The 20,178-nt window shown below is 33.7% G+C and overlaps 1 protein-coding gene across 1 annotated transcript; it reads left to right on the top strand.

The window, feature by feature from the left end:
• The first annotated feature begins 5,266 nt into the window (after positions 1–5,266).
• Positions 5,267–6,339, top strand: LOC132611684 (putative F-box protein At4g38870). Its single transcript, XM_060326075.1, has 2 exons — positions 5,267–5,349; positions 5,682–6,339. Exons 1-2 carry the CDS (start codon positions 5,267–5,269, stop codon positions 6,337–6,339), a joined length of 741 nt encoding a protein of 246 aa, XP_060182058.1.
• Positions 6,340–20,178: the final 13,839 nt, after the last annotated feature.

Here is a 20,178-nt window from a genome sequence, read left to right as displayed (position 1 = left end):
GTAGTCACTTTGATGATTCTAATGCTCCCCACTCCAATCCAACTATACCAAGTTACAAAGGAACCTTAACTTAGTAGGAAATCAACAAGAATTAAATTTTTGGAGCAATATTTTTGGTACCTATTTTTCTAGGCCAAACCCGAAAGCACCCCTATGCTTGCTCTTGTTCTTGATTTTTTTGATCTATGTTTTCTTAAGTCTTGAACCTTCTAATGTATATCTTATAAAGACTTGGTCACATGACCAAGCACATGACCAAGTAATGGGCTTGGGTTAAGGCCTAATGTTAATTAATTCACATGGAAATTTAATGCAAATTGTGGGCTTGGGCCACACCATGGCCGGCCACTCCAAGTGCATTGGGCCTTAAATTCTATTCCATTATTTTTGGCCCAATTACTTATAGTCCATGTTTTGTAATTCCCGAAACTAATTTCCAAAATTCCAAAATTGCCCTTAGCCTTGTCCCGCACTTTCATGACTATATTCTTTCATGCATAACTCGTATGTTCAACAAAATATCAAATTGATCTTATATCTCAAGAATCCAATATAATTCAAGTCTTTCTAACGTGTGAAAACACGGGTCATAACAATTTCTGTCATTTTGTGGTAATTAGGTAATTCCTTTGCTTGTTCAATTGTTTGTTGATGTTTGGGAAGCTGTTAGGATAAAATATTAATCGTTAGTCGAATTTGAAAGGTGTCTGTAGTAGTTTGGAGGCTTAGACTGAACTTCCAAGATTCAGAATTTGTTCTAGAGTCAGATATACATAGGATATACAGTGGGTTACCGGGATAAGAAGAAAATATACATTCGATATACACACCACTGTGTGTATATCTTAGGTATATTCCGTATGTGATTAGAACAGACCAGCATTGCCTCGCTTTTACTCTGTTTTTTCAAGTAATATACTCTATCATAAATGTAATCCGCTTAGATTTAAATACGATGAAAGATTACCCAACATGTCGGTATTGGTTGTTGAAATGTGTTTGGTTCTAAAATCTGAATTCTATGTTTAGTTTCCTTAACAAGTCGTGTATCAAACCTTGTTCCATTTCCAGTCGGTTAGACTAAGTTCAGCACCTTAGTAGTATTATGCAGGCTACTGTTTTCTTCTAATTAATTTAGTCTTGCCCTGGTCGTTAATGATTATCTCTCATTGCGTTGTTTCTTGGAACTGAATTTGCATTCGAACTAATAGTTAAATATATCTGTGTTGTTTAGTTCATCCTGAATCAAGTTTAGTATCAGCCCACTGTTTAGAACACTAATTCCTTATTTATTTTTTTTGATGTATGAATGAACCTGGCAATAGCCTTTCTTGTGTGATCTAAATTTGTTTCTTAGTTAGAGCTTCTGTCTATCTATAAGATGCTATTTTCATATGTTTGCAATCTATCATTTGGGTTTGGAATCTGCTGAGTCCTGTTTTTCATAGTATATTCAATCTGTTTTAAGTCTGGATATGACTGATGCCACACGATCCTTTGGTCTGATCTTTAGCTAGGACTGCTATTGTTGATTAGATTAAATATGACTCGCTGTTAATAGAATCTCATGTCAGTAGTAAAGGTCTAAGTCATGGACGTTTGCCTCGGTTGATACGGACCAGTTCCAATACAAATCTGCTTAATTCAGAAGCATAGATAGTTGTTGAGTCACTCTAACCAATTTTGGCTATTAACCAATGTAAGCTTGCCTAATTTTTTTTAACTATCGCAAAATATGCCATAAAAACAACTTTAAGTAGCGTTGATAATGAACTAGTAAACCATGTCATGATATGTCTTTCCTTTATAAAAGCATGACTGCTTTTGCATCCTCTGAAATTCCTGGAACATGAACAAGACCTGCACTTCAAAGCGATAACCAGGCCATCTGCTTATTTATTTGTTGTGCTAAATTTCTTTCTCAAAATTTTCCTATAATGACACTGTCTAATATGTGAAACATCAATACATGCCATGTTAGAAGCATGATATAATGCAGTCTTGGCTCAACTGATATGCATTTCTCTGTCAAAATAGTTTCCAGTATATTGCACACCTTGGCATGAAAACAGGGGTATTAAAATTCAAAATAGAGTATAGCATAGCATCTTATAAAATTAAGCTTTGATTTATGTTTTGGCTGTTATATGTGGAGCGCATATCTAGATATATCAGATGTATACAACCTTTATATATTCCTGATATATAAAGGTTGGTATATCATGTATAGTTTGGTATATCAGTCCTCTAAAGAGTTCTTCATGTGCATGCACATATGTAAGATCTAATATGGGCCAACTATGTTTTGTCTAACCTCTTCTCTTATTGCCCGTTTGGGAAGTCATTAATACATTAATCTTAGTTTTATTTATGGATTATATGCTAATCCTTTTCTTTTATTTTGTGCATGAACATCGCATATGAGTCCCCCGAACTCGTCATTCCTCCGCATTTGGTGTTGGGCCAAAGGCCCAACATGACCTCCTTCTTGCTCAGCCCTGTTCACAGCCAGATTAAGAAGACAAAAAATCTGGGCCAAGCCCAATAGCAACAGTAACACAGCAACAGTGGCGGACAATGACATTCCTAAACGGGCAGAGCCCGTTTAAATCATCTTACTCCTTCATTTTATTTCTTTTGTACATTCAACTTGTATTGTATGGCTAACATTTTGTTTGTTAATTTAGATGAACCTTAGTGACATTAAGGGGTTTAGTTTCAATAATGGGTAATTAATTTAAAAGAGAAACTAACAATTAGTTCATAGGTTTCATTCCTCTTTTTATGCTAAACCATTTAAGTATCTATAATATTCTATTAGAATAATTGATTTTCAAAAAAAAAAAAAAAAAAAAATAACATGACTACATCTTTTGGTTAAAGGAATAATAATTTAGGCTTAACATTTTAGAAATTTAAAACGTCATAAATCCTACAATAACGTTAGTTTATTCTGTGGAATAAAAAAGGGGCAAACTAATTCAACAAAATAATCTTTTCATTTTTAAGTTCTTTCTTGCAACACTCAGAAATACACATCGAAATACATATTTATCTATAACAACTTTTAAAATTTCACTAAATAACTCCTTTAAATTTTAGTCATTTCCTCCATATATAACATTACATGTCCCGCTTTTCTTTTAATTTATGTTTTAACTAAACTCTCGTATGCAGTTGCTATTTTTTCACAAGTATTATTTTAAACAACGCTATTATACTTTCGTCTTAAAACTTTAACAACATTTATAAGTCGTATTTCAAAATAGCATTAAAAGTACTCTTTTATACGAATTATTATTATTTTTATAAGTTCTATTTTAAATAACATTCTTACATATTTATCTATAATTTTAGTCATACTTACAAAATTACTTTCTTTTTCTATAATACTATATTTACACTTAGCCTAATTAATTATAAGTCCGGTCGGTTAACCATTGTTAATGGGTCTTAAAGGATGCCTAATACCTTCTCTTTAGACTAATTGAACCCTTACCTAGAATCTTAAGTTTCACAGACCTTAAACAGAGCTAACTTTAGAAAATAACTTTAAGTAACTTTAGGTGTCCTAATTCACCATAAATAATTAGGTGGCGACTCTTTAACACAAACAAAAACAGGAATCTCCAATATGTCGTACTTCTACTTTAATCCCGGGTTAAAATGGGGTGTGACATTGATATCCCCTAATGTCAATAGCCATTGAACACCCAGAACTACTCCACAAGACCCTAGGGGTAGTAGTAAAAACTCAGCAGTGAATTCAGCACCTTGTAGCAACCAAGTGATTTCACAGATCTTGTCCACTCTCATGTCATTTCCAATTGCTGTAGACACTTGATGTGGTGTAGTTGCTCTAGTTGAACCCTAATTTCTTCACTATATCAAGGTCAATGAAGTTATGGGAACTACCAGTATCAACTAAGATATGCAATGGTTTCTTAGAATGATAACTAGTAACCCTTAGTGTTCTGAACCCAAATGAACCATTTAGAGCATGTACAGAAATCTCCATCTGTTCCAGAGGTTGGTTTGGGTCCATTATTTCCATCCCTGTGCTATCTGTCAACTCCTCCTCTATGTGATAGTGTTCTTCAATTGTCTCATCAACTTCCAACAAATCCAGTTGTTTTAGATTCTTGCACTTATGCCCCAATACATACTTTTCTGGACAAAAGTAACATAACCCTTGAGCTCTTTTCTCATTCATCTCCTTAACACTTAGCCTTCTTCTAATGATCCCTTTATTGCTTGTAGTGTTCTCCCCTCCAGGAGCAGGTAACAAAGGTTTAGTTTGGACCCTTTGCTCACTATTCCTCTTATAACCATAACTAGAGTTTGTTGATGACATTGGTGCGTATCTGTAAGACTTTGCCTGAGCATCTAGGGAGGATTCTTGCATCCTAGAAGCTCTATGCAGTTGAGAAAGAGTGGTAGGACTTGTCAATTTAACAGCCCTATTCAAATCATCCTTAAGTCCTCCAATGAAACAACTAATTGCATTTTCTTGAGATAGATTGACCCTAGTCAGTTTACTTTCAAACATGGCTTGATAATCTTTCACAGAACCAGTTTTCCTGATCTTCTTGATCTCTTCCATTAGGTCATCATAATCAGCCTCAAATCTTTCAACTAAAGCCATTACATATTCATTCCAAGTAGGGGGGGGGGGGGGGTAAGTGTATTGCCTATACCTCATAAACGATTGGTGCCACTGAATTGCTTCACCTTCAAGATGCATTTCTGCTAATCCTAGCCTTTTGTCTATGGCAATGTTATCAAAGTTAAAGAATTGCTCAACCTTGAATAGCCATGATTTCAAATCATCACCAGAAAATCTAGTTTTGAATATCTAGATATCCCAGGGTAGTTATGATAATTTGTATTGTTTCTGTCTCTATGCTCATCATCAGCTACTTGCTTATCCCTTGACACTTTTTCTCTTGAAGTTTCAGCAGCATTTATCACTAGTGAAGTTTCACTTCTGGTCCCCTCTACGTGTTCCTTCAATTGGGCCACAGTTTGATCCAATCTCTTCAATGAAGACACTTCCCCAGTAAGAGTTCCCGTGTCTATAACTAATTTCTGCAACAATTCTCGAACATCAACACCTTCCATGGTGTTTTCAGTCCCTTGATCCCGATTTGACCTAGTTCCCTTCGCCATTTTTAGCCGAGAGTCACAAAGCTCTGATACCAATGATAGCAGAATCACACAAATCCAAGACTGATTTGAGTAATTCTATAGCTAGAACAGGAATTCAATGGAAGAATTCGAGTGTATAGCTCAATTTAATGGAAAAGAGAGAAATGATAGAGAAAGTACAGTTCTTGTATTAAGAATCAAGTAATATGAAAGTGAATGAATACAATAGTGGGATCTATAACCACTTATAGCTAAATCTGAACAATCAACTCATAACCACTTCTAACTAACTTTCCCGCCACTGACTAATTCAGAATATCCCTCAACTAACTCCTAACTAAATGGATAGCTGACATGGCACTTAGCTAACTAACTTTTAATCAACTGAAATGATGAATAGACTATTACAATTAATCCCCAATTTCGTGTATCAAAGCCTCTGCCTCCTTTCTTCATATTGAGAATTTTGATGAACTCCGCCTCCATATCCTTGAATAATCTTGTTCGTATTGCATTAACGGTTTATTTTGCAGTTGGGAATCATTACCGGGGAAACATCCAGCAGTGTTCAATCCCAGTAAAAGAGAAGTAAGATTTCTTCCCAACCTAAATGAAGATTGCTTTCTCTATAACTATTCATTAGGTTTTGAGCCGGAAGAAAAGAAGTACAAAGTTCTTTTATCAACGGAGCATGTTCGAGAAGAGCACAAAAAACACTGGATTTTCACTTTAGGCATAGATGAATCATGGAGAGCAACTCAAAGCATTGCCCCTTCTACTTCGTACTTTAACCACAGTGTTTGTATTAGTGGAGTTATCTACCAGCTTATCAATCACAGACCTGCAATAGCAGCCTTTGATGTTAAATCTGAAAAATTCACAATTATTGCATTGTGGAATACTGCATCTCGGTGGGTGTACGATAACGAGTTGATAGAGGTGAAGGGTAAACTAGCCGTCAGGGACTATGTAAATAGCACAAGTGCATACGTCCAATTGCGGATTCTAGAACAGACTCCAAAAGAAGTATGGAAGAGTCAAATCATTCGCTTTCCTTCAATATGGAAGGACGTACATCCTAGATCTGTAACATCCTGTGTGGCCCCTGATGGGGTGATTGTATTCATTCTGAACTCAAGATCAGGTCATTTATGTTTGTGTTATGATGTCACAAGAAAGAATTGGAGATAATTCAAAATCACTGGGCTTCCTAAAGAAATCTGCATCATGGGCATTTATAGTTATGTAGAAGGACTGTTTCCATTTGAGATCCGATCCTTGCATTTAGTGTTACATTAGTCTCCCAATAGAATTATATACAGAGGATATATGATTTGAAGTTCAAGCAAGCTAAGAATTTCTTTTTCTTTTTCCTTTATTCTGCTTTATTGTCAAATACACAGATGATGAACAAAGAAATAGTGTGAGATCTTTACAATTTTGCCACATATAAGACGTTTTATGATTTTTTTTTTCTTTGGTCTTTGGATAAACTCTTTTTGTTATAGCTATTTTGAACATTTTAATCCAAAGTAGAAGGCAAAGTATAACAGTTAATCCAACCAGAGTTGAGGAGACAAATCTTATGAAATTTGGGAAATATATAAGTATACACGTCAAGAAGGCCCCATGAGTTGATCAGATCCTCCTTGATATGTTTTAATTGATGATCTATATGTATATATTGTGTGTTTTCTATTAACTTGTTGATTTTTATTTGATTTCCAATTTTTTTGCGAAAGATGATAATATTATATAAACTTAACTGTAGTCATTATAAAACATAAGGGAGGAGTGGCAACAAGAGTCATTTACATAATAGTTGTTAGATAGATCATGATAGGATGTACTGCGATGCTTCTGACAAAAGTAGTTCCTAACATGTCTAATCAGAAAATATGACGGCAAATACGGGAGGAACGTTAACCGCTAGTTGGTGCATATTATCAAAATATTACTTCATTATCTCTTACAATTTGACCATGAACCATGCTTAAATTGTATGAAGCTTAAAGGACTGATTGTTGGTTAGTTCTTATTACGCTGGATGATAAGAAATCTTAAGACGAATACGTATACTCTTATAAAAGAGCTCAGATAAAAATGAATAGTCTCAAATAGTTACAATGACTAAATTGAAAACATACTCTTTATTTTTTAACTTTTGTTGTTTGTACTTGTCGATGATTTGTTTATGAACATTCGTCAAAATTTATTTATTTTTTGAATCTTTTTAATCATGAAAACCTGGAGGAAGAAGTGGATTTCAAAAATTGAAACGGATAATTGTGGCTTTTGAAACAAACTATTGCACCTCTCACGTAACTCATGTTTAGAGACATAGTTACTGCATAGGAGCCAGATAATCAAACAGTCTGATAGATTAATTTGAGATCTACTAGTGAGCCCACCCCACCTCTTTGTTAAGAGTGATGTCATATTTCTTTTTATGTTATTTATTTGAAACTATCACGTATCTTAGCGTTGAAAATTCTTTGAACCAAATTTGTTTTGTTCCTATCTCAACGAAAAATTTATGATATGAGGTTGGAAAGGTCTTGAAAGGAAAATAATAGACAAGAAGAATGTCAGGGCTCGTAGATATTTATGAGTATGCCAAGTTACGCAATAAGGCTAAAGTTATAGCTGCTGAACCCATTTTCTCAGATGGCTCCAAATCAAGAACTATTTGGATAACAATTGTACATCGAAACCAATTAGGACCCAACAGAATTTTGAAGCTTTTTATGTAATAGCTTCATCTCTGTGTATTTCAGCACATTAATTGCTTATTGGATTGTTTTTAAATTTATTCTTCATTTGGTGATTAGATTTTTGGTGCAATCTTTTTTGTCAATTGCTCTTTCATTTATTTGTACCCAACAATTAGTCTATGTGATTCTATCCAAGAGAACCCACCATTTATTGTTCGCATTGAATTTTACAGATTCAATATTTGTTTTTACTCGATTACTGAAGAATAAGACTATCAAAGTATACAATCCTTATTTTGTGGGCTTTTATCAAAGATAGCTCATATTTTTTAGGCGAAATAGCTTGGTAGACCTCTGTACTTGTATAAAATTGTCATGCCGGCCAGTGTTCGTACTTACGAGTTTGTCAACCAAATCCCTCTACTCTTAAAAATTGAGCATTTTAAACCCTTTTTGGGCCCGATCTTCCTATGTGGCATTTTGACACAAGTGAGTGTGATACACCCTCTTAAGATGCGTGGGGCCTTGTAACAAGGCAATATATTCACTTTTTGGCCTTTATAATCGCCATCTTCTTCCCTAAACCTTCATTCATCATTATTTAACAAAAAGAAGTTTTTTTTCTTAACTTTTATTCTCTCTTTAATTTTTTCTATCCAATTTTTTCTCTCTTTACTGTACTAATAGAGCTTGTGCCATTGGGGGATTATGATTGTCGTACCCCATTTTAACCGGGTTAAATTAGAAGTACAACATATTGATGATTCCTATTTTTGTTTGTTAAGGAGTCGCCACCTAATTATTTATGGTGAATTAGGACACCTAAATCTATTAAAGTTATTTTAAAATTAACTCTGTTTTAAAAGTCTGCGAAACTTACGATTCTAGGTAAGGGTTCAATTAGTCTAAAGGGAAGGTATTAGGCATCCTTTAAGACCCATTAACAATGGTTAACCGACCGGACTAAAATTTAATTAGGGTAAGAATGCGGATGTAATATTTTATAATATTTTAAGAAAATATCTTGTAAGTATTGCTAAAGTTATTGATAGGCATATGAGAATGTTATTTAAAATAGGACTTGTAGGGAAAAATAAAGATTTACATAAAAGAGTTTAGTTGTAAATAAACTGAGAAAATACGGGATGTATAACGTTTTATAAATATTTGGAGAAAATGAGTTATGCCGACTAACCAAATTTAAAAGCGTTATTGTAAAATATCGATAAAGTTTAAAGTTTTTATAGAAAGACTGTTAGTTCAATATAGATTATGTAAAGGTTGTTTCAATAAATACATGTTTCAAGTGTTGAAAAAGAGCTAAAGTGAAGAAGTTATCCACATAACTTATTTGCCTTTTACTTCTCCAAATAAGTTAGCGTTTGTGTAAAAATTTGTAACGTTTTTAATTTCTAGGATAGTAAGAGTGAATCTTGATTCTTTTAACTCAGAATGTGTAGTCATGCTATTTTGAGAATCAATTATTCTAATAAAAAGAAATTGTAGATACTATAAATGGTTTAACATAACAAGGAGGAATGAAACCTATGAACTAATTGTTAGTTTCTCTTTTTAATTAACTACCCATCGTACTAAAACTAACCCACTAATCCCACTAAGGTTTATTCTAGCTAAGAAAAAACAAACCAAGCAAAGTACTAGTTGTAAAATATAATTTAAATGCATAAATAAGGATCAAATAAAATTACATGGGCTAAACCCATTTCTGGAACTGTCACGGTCTATTTACTGTTGGGCTTCGACCCAGTAAACCTTTTGTCACATATTACTGCAGATTGGGCTGATGGGAATGACTCGAGGAGATTTCGTTGGGCTTTTCCCAACACCGAATGCGGGAGATGACGAGTCCCTTTGACTCGTATGCGAGATGATCATGCATAAAAAGGAAAGGAAAAGAATTAGTACATAATCAATGAATAGGGCTAGACATGTATAATGTAAATTCAAAGAAGTATCCAGTCCAAAACAAAAGCTTCAGCCGTAACTAATGTTTTATAAAAACATATGAAATGGACAGTAAGGTCCAAGTATCAGACAGGCAGACAAATGAAAGAACAGGGGGGCAGGCCCAATAACATGTCCAAACAACAAAGAAACAAATAAAGTAGGGCAGTTTTCAGCTTCCAAACTAAGCGACTCGTATGTGTACCGAGTATACTCTCATGTGTACATCCTAATGTATACATGATATTTCCCATTCATATAGTAAGCTACTGCCAGTTTTCATAGCCATCGACAATACTTAGATCAGTACTTCAGTTCAATAAATGATGTCATTTTCAATCACCTCATCATGGTATAGGTTGTAATACAAATATAAAAAAAAAAACAGTCAGCTTTATTTCCAAATCTGAACAGTCCATGAGTTTTCCTTGTCAATTCTACTTCCGTAATGTAGCATTCTATTCAGTGTTTAAAAAAAATAGTAACAAGCAGCTGGGCAGCACGAAAGGTTTAGTGTACTCACTTATCTGTTACTTTTATCTAGAGAAAAACAAAGACTAATTCGTTCAGTACATTTTCCTATTGTTTTCAAAAAAGGAAACATCGACTTATGTCAAAGCAGCGACAATTCTCATCAACAGTACAAGTATTCTAGCCGAAAGTTCAGTAGCAATTCGAAAGTGCAGCAACCTAAGTTTAAAGAATAGTCATGGCTCAAGTTCACTAATATGACTCACAGATACGATCAACAGGAAACAACATTGTAGCAGTTTCATCTCCAAAATACAACAGCAAAATGACTAAACTATACCGGCAGTTTAGAACTCGTCGAACATTTAAAAGAACATCTAAATATAGTCTAGACATGGAATGATGTTTTAATCTTGTTTAACAACATGATAGAGGTTTGATTCATTAGACATGCAGCAGAAACGTATCGGCACCGAATCTAGGATTACCAACGGGTACAGGGGAAAGGTAAGGGGTTAAGCGTGATATACGGTGGGGAAGATGACAGTAGTGTTTTGAAAAGAAAAAAAAACTAGACTAAACCAGGTGAGCTAGTCTAAACCGAGTGTTTTCACTAACAAATGAACAGAAAGCAAACCAAGTGAAAAACATACAATTACACTAAACTGAACTATGCTAGAACTTCTACTTCTTAATAACGAAAACAAAATAGATAGGCTTGCCTACATGAACAGATGACTAAATTAGCTGATTTTAGACTAAGATAACAATCAAACATGTACGAACTATCATAAACTAAGCACAAACGAGCTATTACCTAGATCCTAATATCATGGTTATATGAAAATGACTCTAAACCGAACTTCGACATAATATTTGTCCATAAAAGACTGACTAAACAAAACAAAGAACCCAACAAACCTAAACCTGATGAAACAAAATTCTAAACCATGGCTTTCAACAATCTAAATAAGCATCACTTCTATATATTTCAGGAACTAAAAAAATGCAATAGTCTCGGTTATTACCTTTTGTTGGTACAGTGAACTGGGCGACGAAGTCTCAAATCTACTCTCTCGTATGAGCGACTTCGAAACTAGCGTTGGGTGACTCGAACCCCTTGGTCGCGGTTAAATTTTGCCGAAAAAGGGAAAATCGAGTTTTAAGATTGATTGTGTCCCTTAAAACACTCAATAAAATCCTCTAAAATACTGAAAAATCCCCCCTTTGGCTGAATTTCAAGAAAATGTTTTTAAACCCAATTGATGAAAACTGTCCGTTTTCTCGGAAATTTGAGGTGATTAAAACTTATGTTTTGTGGGGAGATTTTTTGTTTCCAGATCTTCCACCTTTTTCAATCTCTCTTCTTTTCTTCCCCTTTCAAGATTCAATTCCACCAGATTTATAGGGTTTCGTTTGATTTAAGAAAAGAGAGAGAGGAGCGTATGAAAGAGGCGTGGGGGACAGGGGAGAGTGGAGACGACAGGGAGGAGCGTGGGAGGTGGAGGAGAGAGGAAGAAGAAAAAGAAGGGGAGGGGGAGGAGAAAGCGACTGTAGTTGTTGAAGAGGTTAGGGTTGGGAGTGATAAGGACGGCGTGGGCCGGGTCGGGTGTTAGAGTGGGCTGGATCGGGTAATTAATTAAGTGGGCTGGTCGGGTAAGTGGAAAGGGTAATGGGATGGTGTGTTAGTGTAGATAATGGGTATGGGCTGGTGTTTGGTCCGAAATGATTTTGTGGGCTGGATATTGTATTTGTATTTTGGGCCATTAATTTGGCTGAAAATTGTTGATCCTTCTTCCTTTATTTAATTATTGTTGGGCTTCTAATTTAATAACTAGTACAATATACACTATGTGGAGACAATATAATTAATAATTAATATGTAGAAAAAAAATAAGGATTTAACAAAGTGTTGTCTTGTAATTAATTTAACGAATCCAAACCCAAAGATGAAACGATGACGAACATTTAAAATTTGTGATAAAGTAATGCTCGTAATGTTGAAAATAAAAGTAGCGATATTAATAGTAAGAGCAATAGAATAAAATAGTGAAAAATAAAGTATTTAGCTCGTCAATAAACTTAGAAGTCCGAGTAAATAAAATTAAATAAAGGAGGGACAAAATTGGGTGTCAACAATGATTCTCAATTCAAATTTACAAAATAGAAGATGAAAAGTAAAACAATAAGAAATACCCAAATTTAGACAACTGAGCAAACAATGTACAAATCCATTCAAAGTTTTTGCCTCCAACACTAGTCTTCCACCATGGAATTCCTCTTATCCACCATAAATCCCATGTCTTCATTCCCAATTTCACTTGAAACCCAGCACCCACCTTATCACTCCAATTTTATCCTAAAATCAACAAACCAAAATGCTTAAGAAAAGGCCATACAGAGATGAGAGAACCAAAAACCTTCTTCTCAATTTTTTGGAAAAGGGCCAAAATATACCCCTTTACTATTGGAAAAAGGGCTAAATATACCCTTCGTTATACTTTGGATTCAAATATACCCCTACCGTTATACTTTGGGTTCAAATATATCCCTCTTCCGTTAAAATTGTCCGAGGTGGACACCAGATCTGACGTGGCACTAATAACTCAGTGAGGTGGATGCCATGTGGCATGCCACCTCATCACCCAACTCATTTACCCCTCTCTTCCCCTTCTTCACCTACCACTACCATCTCCTCTCCCTTCACGACCACTGTCACCATAAGCACCGCCATCTCCACCTTCACTCCCTCTGCCTACAACAACCCTTAATGATAAAAATCAGAATGATTAAACACTTGAATCTTGCTCAAATGGACTTGATCTTTTCTCCATAAAACAGATTAATTGATTCTATCGATTTACAACAAATACAAAAACTAAATTTCGAGAACAAACAATATGGATCTCAGTAAGCTAAAACTTTCAGTAATCAATCTACAGTAATAATTTCTTTCGGGGTTCATTGGAATTGAAACTGAAATAGTACCAATAAAGATTTCTAGAAAAAATGAACAAGTCTCTTTCAAACACACAAAACAAAGACGGCATAAGCATTAGTAACTTCGTAAAGTCAATTTTTCCCCAACAATTTTCTCCATAGACCAATGATTTTTTTTTTTTTTTTTGGAAATAAGCATTAAGATGGGAAATTAATTTCTTTTGTTTTTCCCTTAACAACCAAAAAAAGAAATTTGAATATGATTTCTAATTGGGTCCTTGAAATTAATACTGGAAACAAGTATCTGAGCACAAAGTTAGCAACAACAGAGAATTTTTAAATTTTCACGACAAAAGACGAATTACTCCTATTAAAATCAGCTTATCATTTTAATTTTTTGAGGCGCAGTGAGTAAATTAGGGTTGCTGTAGGCAGAGGAGTGAGAGATGGTGGTGTGGTGGTGCTAATGGCGACAGTGGTTGTGAAGGGAGTGGAGATGGTAGTGCTGGGTGAAGAAGGGGAAGAGATGGGTAAATGAGTTGGGTGGTGAGGTGGCATGTCATGTGGAGTCACCTCACTGAGTTATTAGTTTCATGTCAGATTTGGTGTCCATCTTGGACAATTTTAACTATTTGGACCCAAAATATAACGGTAGAGGTATATTTGGACCAAAGTATAACGAAGGATATATTTAGCGCTTTACTATTCATAATATGGTTCCACATCCACTGAACCACAAACTTCTTCTTAACCCTAAAATCCATCGTAGAAGACGATGACAAACAAAACAAAAAAGAAATTAAGAAAGATAAGAGAAATAAACTAAAAAGAGGTGAAGAAACTTACCACTATTGCATGGAAATCTCACTCAATGACAGTGAAATCGGCGGCAAAGAAGTCGAAGAAAGAGAAAATGAATTATGAAATAATACATTGGGGTTAATTTAATTTTTAGCACCTAATTTCCTATGTGGCATTTTCAAAACATGTGAAAAATGACGTGTTAGGGGTTGTATTACACACACAATGACCGGGCCGAAAAAGGGTTTAGAATGCTCAGTTTTTAAGGATAGAGGGGTTTGATTGGCAAATTCGTAAGTACGAACACCGATATGATAATTCTGGACAAGTACAGGAGCCTCCAAACTATTCTGCCTATTTTTAAAGAACATATCTCTGCAAATTCAATTATGGATACTATGGATAGAATAAGAAGAGGAGGGAGGTGAAGGGTTATTGAATTTTAATTATGTTATATTTAATGTGCTAGCATATGTAGAAGGGGTATTTAAGAGAATTAAAAATTGGTAGATTGTTACATTTTTTTGCGCAGATTGCCCTTCTTTTGGGGTGGTCTTTAAATTTTGCCCCTCATATTTGTGGTCTTTAGATGTTGATTCTCATATTTGTGGTCTTTAAGTTTTGTCCTTCGATTGACAAGGTGGGCGAACACCTGAGGTTCTGGGTTCGAACTCCTGCTCAGGCATAAAATAAAATAAAAATCGCAAGGCAAGACTCGGGGCGCGTGTATGCCTGATCCGGCATACACTTCTTAAGGAATAACTATAGTTATGCCGGACCCGGAATAACTATAGTTATGCCGGACCCGGAATAACTATACATAACTAAAAGTCTGTCCCATAAGGCAGACTTTTCTTTAAGGCATAGTTTAGTTATGCCTTATGAGACAGACTTTTAGTTAAGGCATAACCAAAAGTATGCCCCATAAGGCAGAACTTTTTCTTAAGGCATAAACTTTATCTTATAAGGCAAACTTTTAGTTGTGCCTTAAGGAAAAGTTCCGCCTTATGACACATACTTTTAGTTAAGGCATAACTAAAAGTATGCCCCTAAGGTGGAACTTTTCCTTAAGGCATAAACTTTGCCTTATAAGGCGAAACTTATAGTTATGCCGGGTCCGGCATAACTATAGTTATTCCTTAAGAAGTGTATGCTGGATCCGACATACACGCGCCCCAAGCCTTGCCTTGCAATTTCTTATTTTTATTTTATGCCTGAGCGGGGATTCGAACCCAGAACCTCATGATTTCTGCGTGAAGCTCATGATTGTAACGCGGAGGACAAAAAGTAAAGACCAGCAATTTGAGGGGCAACAATTAAAGACCACAAATATGAGGGCCAAAATTTAAACACCACCCCAAAAGAAGGGCAATCCTGCGAATTGCGCACATTGCTATCTTGGATTGTATACGTTTTTGTCACCCTAGGTCCGAGGCGAAAAATTCAATGATTTGTTATGTTTGAATTTAATAATAAAATAAATTTTACTCATAAATTTATTCTGTATTTTTTTTTGTTTAATTTTATAAAATTAAAATCTACCCTAATTATTTAGTCTGATATTGTTTTATATTAACCTACAATTCTATTAAAAGAATCTTATAACTAACCAATGCGATCGGTACGACTTAGTTCCATTGGTTCATTCGGTTTTTAAAAACCATTGATACCCTATTTTTTTTTTTTAATAAATATTACAAGAGTATCCATACTTTATGAATGAGTATGACATTCACACAGGAAGGAAATTTATGAACACCACTGTTTAAATATGAAGGAAAGGCTAGAAAACTCAAATTACATACTAATTCGTTCTTCTAGAAAAGAGCGTTAACTTCTCTTCTCCAATTAAGAGGATTGTTCTTTGAGAACCGCATCATCATAAACCATATAAAGGTAATGCGCGCAATACTTTGTTTGTTTACATATGTAATGATATATATTTTTCATATGTATGTCTTATGAATAATAGATTTGTTTTTATCGTTAGGTACAACAAAAACAATTATCTCTTATACACTATCAACTAATTTATAAAAAAGAAAGAAAGAAAATATGCCAAACAAGAGTTAATTAACTAGTTACACAATATAAACCATAAAATGAGAGGTAATATATAATTTAGGAGACCCACATCTAATAACTGATGGGTGTTTTGAGGTTTGAAGAAGAGACGGGAGATTGCACAAATATAATCATTTTGGATTGTAAATTAACTTTTGTTTCCGTTTAAATAAATTTTGCGAGAGTACTAGCCATCTTTTAGTTCAAATTTACATGCACTATGCGTTTATATTAAATTAATGATACATACTTTTATCACTTCATCATTATTAATTGATTTGCATCTTAACTTTTATTTTTGATTTTTAAGAATAATTACTTGATTTGGTGTAAATACGAAATGTTGATAAATATATACTCCCCTTCTGTGGGAGACTGGGAGGTAACATATACGTAGGCCTGTGCACAAATCGGTTCAATCTGAATTTCCGAACCGATTCGAATCAATTCGGATAATTTAATTTGGATAATAAAATTCAATTTCGATTTACAAATGCAATTGTAAAATATTACGGTTTAACGGTTCGGATACGGTTTGCTTCAATTATCAACCGAACCGATCCGAACAAACCGAATTTGTATGCCACTAGTGACTAATATGACTAATTTGGTATATGTAATGTGGTGTTGGCGGATTTGTATGCTTGCACAAGTTGTCAAGCTTTTGTTTTGCTATTTATATGCTATTATGCTTGCAAGTTTATAGATTTTTCTTGGTTAATGTCTTGGTTATAAGGCTGCAAGTTTAGGATCTCATTATGTTTTGTTATGTTTACTCTAAAATTGAAATGAAATAGTTGCTTGTTTAAATTTCGAATAAACCGAACAAATCGATTTGTGTAACCGAACCGAAACAATAAAAAACAAATCAAATTGAACCTAGAATGGATCGAGTTTGGTTGAGAATTTTAGAAAGTCGAAATTCGAAATTTCAACTCGATGATGGCCAAAACCGAACCGAACCGATTCGTGCACAGGCCTACATATACGTACATAGAATCTTGAAGGAAAATGTATCTTTAACCAATATTATCTGTACCTTTTAAATTTAAAACTACTAATTTTCTAAAGATGATTTTGCTCAATTATCTCTTCCACTTTAATGTGTTTCAATGACGGGAATATTAGTCAAGGATAAATTATGTAATTCTGGAATGAGAAACTTTATTTATTAGCTGTTCAAACGACTAATTCTTTTAAAAATTTAAGATGTTGTACAAATAAAATTTCATGATAAATAATTGGGAATATTCTCAATATAAATATCCAAGGGTGAAGTCTTGGTGCAAGTGGTTGGAAACTTAGAGATCAAGGTATAGATTCGTCTTTAGGTGATTTATCCTCATCAACCTAAATTTTGATAGAAAAAAGTTATAATTTGTATACCACTATAATCAAACATAATATATTTTTAATATAATTATAGCAATAACGAAATCACATAACCCCTTTTTATTTTTTTTATTAGGGATCAAAATTACTTACTTCCTCCATTTCAAAATAAGCGGCATTTTTATCTTTTTATTTTATTTCAAAATAAGTGATGTTTCACATAATTAAGGAGACACTAATGATGTTACTCCAATTTCACTATTATTTAGTGGGCGTTTGGACAAAAGAATTGTGAAATTTGCAAAAAAAAAAAAAAGTAATTGTTTTCATGTTGAAAATGCTATTTGAAAAATGGGGTTGTGTTTGTACATGAATATAAATTGGAATTGATAGTTTTCTGATATAATATTCCAAAAACAAAAAAAAACAAAAACTATTCATGGCCAAACGGGGGTTTAAATAAAGAGAGTTTGAGTGTGTCCAAACAAAAAATATATCTTACCAATACTTTATAGAAACGAGTAATTTTTATAAGAGTGTGTCCAAACAAAAAACATCACTTATTTTGAACCGAGTAAATACAAGTAATTAAAGATGTGAAAGGAGTAAAATTAGGAAGGATGCAAGAAAGAAGCTCAGATGAAAAAGGACACGTAGGTATGTGGGCCCCGTTGTCAGTAGTTTTCTCCACTCAAATACACTGTATGCTACCACCAGTAGCAAACGCAGTGCCATAGCTACACATCTTATATAAGCAAAAAAAAATTCTGTATTTTTTGAGGTCACAAGGTTGATTTTTCTAAAGGGTTTTCCTCTACTCCTCTCTCTATCGTTCTCCGTGGCTGTGTTTTTGATGCATTTCTTGTTTTGATATGCAATATGGGGTTAATATAATCATGTTTTTCACTAGTACTATATATTTATTTTTTATCTGTGCCTGACTTCTTCATAGATTTTCTTGTTTTTGTATACAAATTTTTATGGGTACGTAACATATAGTACTCTTTATGTTACATGGGGTTTTGAATATAATGGATTTGACCCTTTGTTGCTTCGTCTTCCATTTTCATTTTCACTTTTGCAATGGAAATCTTTCCCTTTTGGGTAAAAGGTTTTTGAAAACATCTTTTCACTTGAGCTACTATATTGGTTAGCCAGAAAAGGAAAGTAACTTTAGCTTTAATTTCAAAGCATGCAGTTGTTATCAATCTCTTTGTTTCTTAAATTTGAACTTTATTTAGTTGTGCTAATGTACATTATTTATTTGCAGTCATTTAGTGATATCATTACTTACAAAGGAAAAAAAAACTTTTGGAGGTATTCAAGGTCTACTTTCTCTGGGGTTTTAAAAAACTAAGGTAGACATCCTTCTATCTACTCTCTGTATATGTGTATATAAATATTTTTTGATAAGGAAAAAAAATATTTATATACACATAGAGTTTTTGTTTGCTCTCTGCACGTATTTTTCTGGGTTTTCATGTTGAATAAATGTAACGGTATTTGTAAGGGGAAATAGTTTTTGTTTTCTGCTCGCTTTCTTTCATATCGTCTGATTTAGTTGGCGTTTCACTATAGAAACCAAATATTTTTCACTTTATTTGAAATATTTCTTGTTTTCTGCTGGCTTTCTTTCATATCGTCTGATTTAGTTGGCGTTTCACTATAGAAACCAAATATTTTTCACTTTGTTTGAAATTTTTATAGTTGGAGTTGAAGATGGAGATGGAGATGTATTTGATTATTTGAATATACTGAAAGTGAAAACAGAGATTTAAGTATTTTTCAGTACTGCATTATCCCATACACATCTTATATAGTACTCCTACCTAGTATGCCAAGAATATTTTTAAAGGGTTTTTCTCTACTCCTCTCTCTATCTCTATCTCGTGTCTGTGTTGTTTATGGATTTCTTGTTTTGATATACAATATAGGGTTAATACTTAATATAATATAGTAGATTTTATTGTTTTTTGTATCCAAATTTTTATGGGTACGTAATATAGTGGTGTGGGGTAAAAGGGTTTTGAAAATCAACTGCTATTATTATTGCAATTGTTCATCTTTTCAATTGAGCTACCATTAGTTTTGTTGGTTAGCCAGAAAAAGTAAAATAACTTTAGCTTTAATTTCAACGCATGCAGTTGTTATCAGTCTCTCTGTTTCTTAAATTTGAACTTTATTTAGTTGTGCTAATGTACATTATTTATTATTAGTAGCTGAAGTTGGAGTTGTGTTTGGTTATATATTTTGCAAAAAATATTTGATTATTTGAATATATTGAAAGTGAAAACAGGGTCTTAGGTGTTTATTGTATTTGAAATTTTCATGGCCAAACCTTATTTTCAAATAAAGTGAAAAAAAAAAAGTTTCCAGGAAAAAATGAATAATTCTCATGGCCAAGGGTCCTTATTTTAAGTTTGCCTTTTTTGTATCAGTGTCTCTGCTATGTTGAGTGTGTGTTTGTGTGTCTTTAGCCCATGTGCTGAATCGGTTTGCTAAAAATGGAAATCTTATTTCTTTTATTTCGAAAAAACAACACGTGTAATTTGTCTTCTTTGTATTAATACATCGAAGGTACATTTTACTATCTGTTACAATAGTGTACATTTTACATCAGTGCATAATAATACCTAGTAATGGATCAAGGCACTCATTGCAACATTCCCAAGAAAAAACTTTTAAATGTTATTTTACAATGTTCTTCTTCTTATATTTACTATCTGCAGTTTTCCCCTAGCTT

This window comes from Lycium barbarum, chromosome 9 (assembly GCF_019175385.1).
Source record: "Lycium barbarum isolate Lr01 chromosome 9, ASM1917538v2, whole genome shotgun sequence".
NCBI classification, from domain to species: domain Eukaryota; kingdom Viridiplantae; phylum Streptophyta; class Magnoliopsida; order Solanales; family Solanaceae; genus Lycium; species Lycium barbarum.
Note: the sequence above shows the minus strand (reverse complement) of the source record. Positions and strands in the feature narration are given on the sequence as shown.

Bases quoted from the DNA above. Each gene is read 5' to 3' on its own strand.
- LOC132611684 (XM_060326075.1), top strand. From the start codon at position 5,267: ATGGAAGAATTCGAGTGTATAGCTCAATTTAATGGAAAAGAGAGAAAT. The intron at 5,350-5,681 runs GTAATATGAAAG...TTTATTTTGCAG, and splicing joins GTTCTTGTATTAAGAATCAA to TTGGGAATCATTACCGGGGA.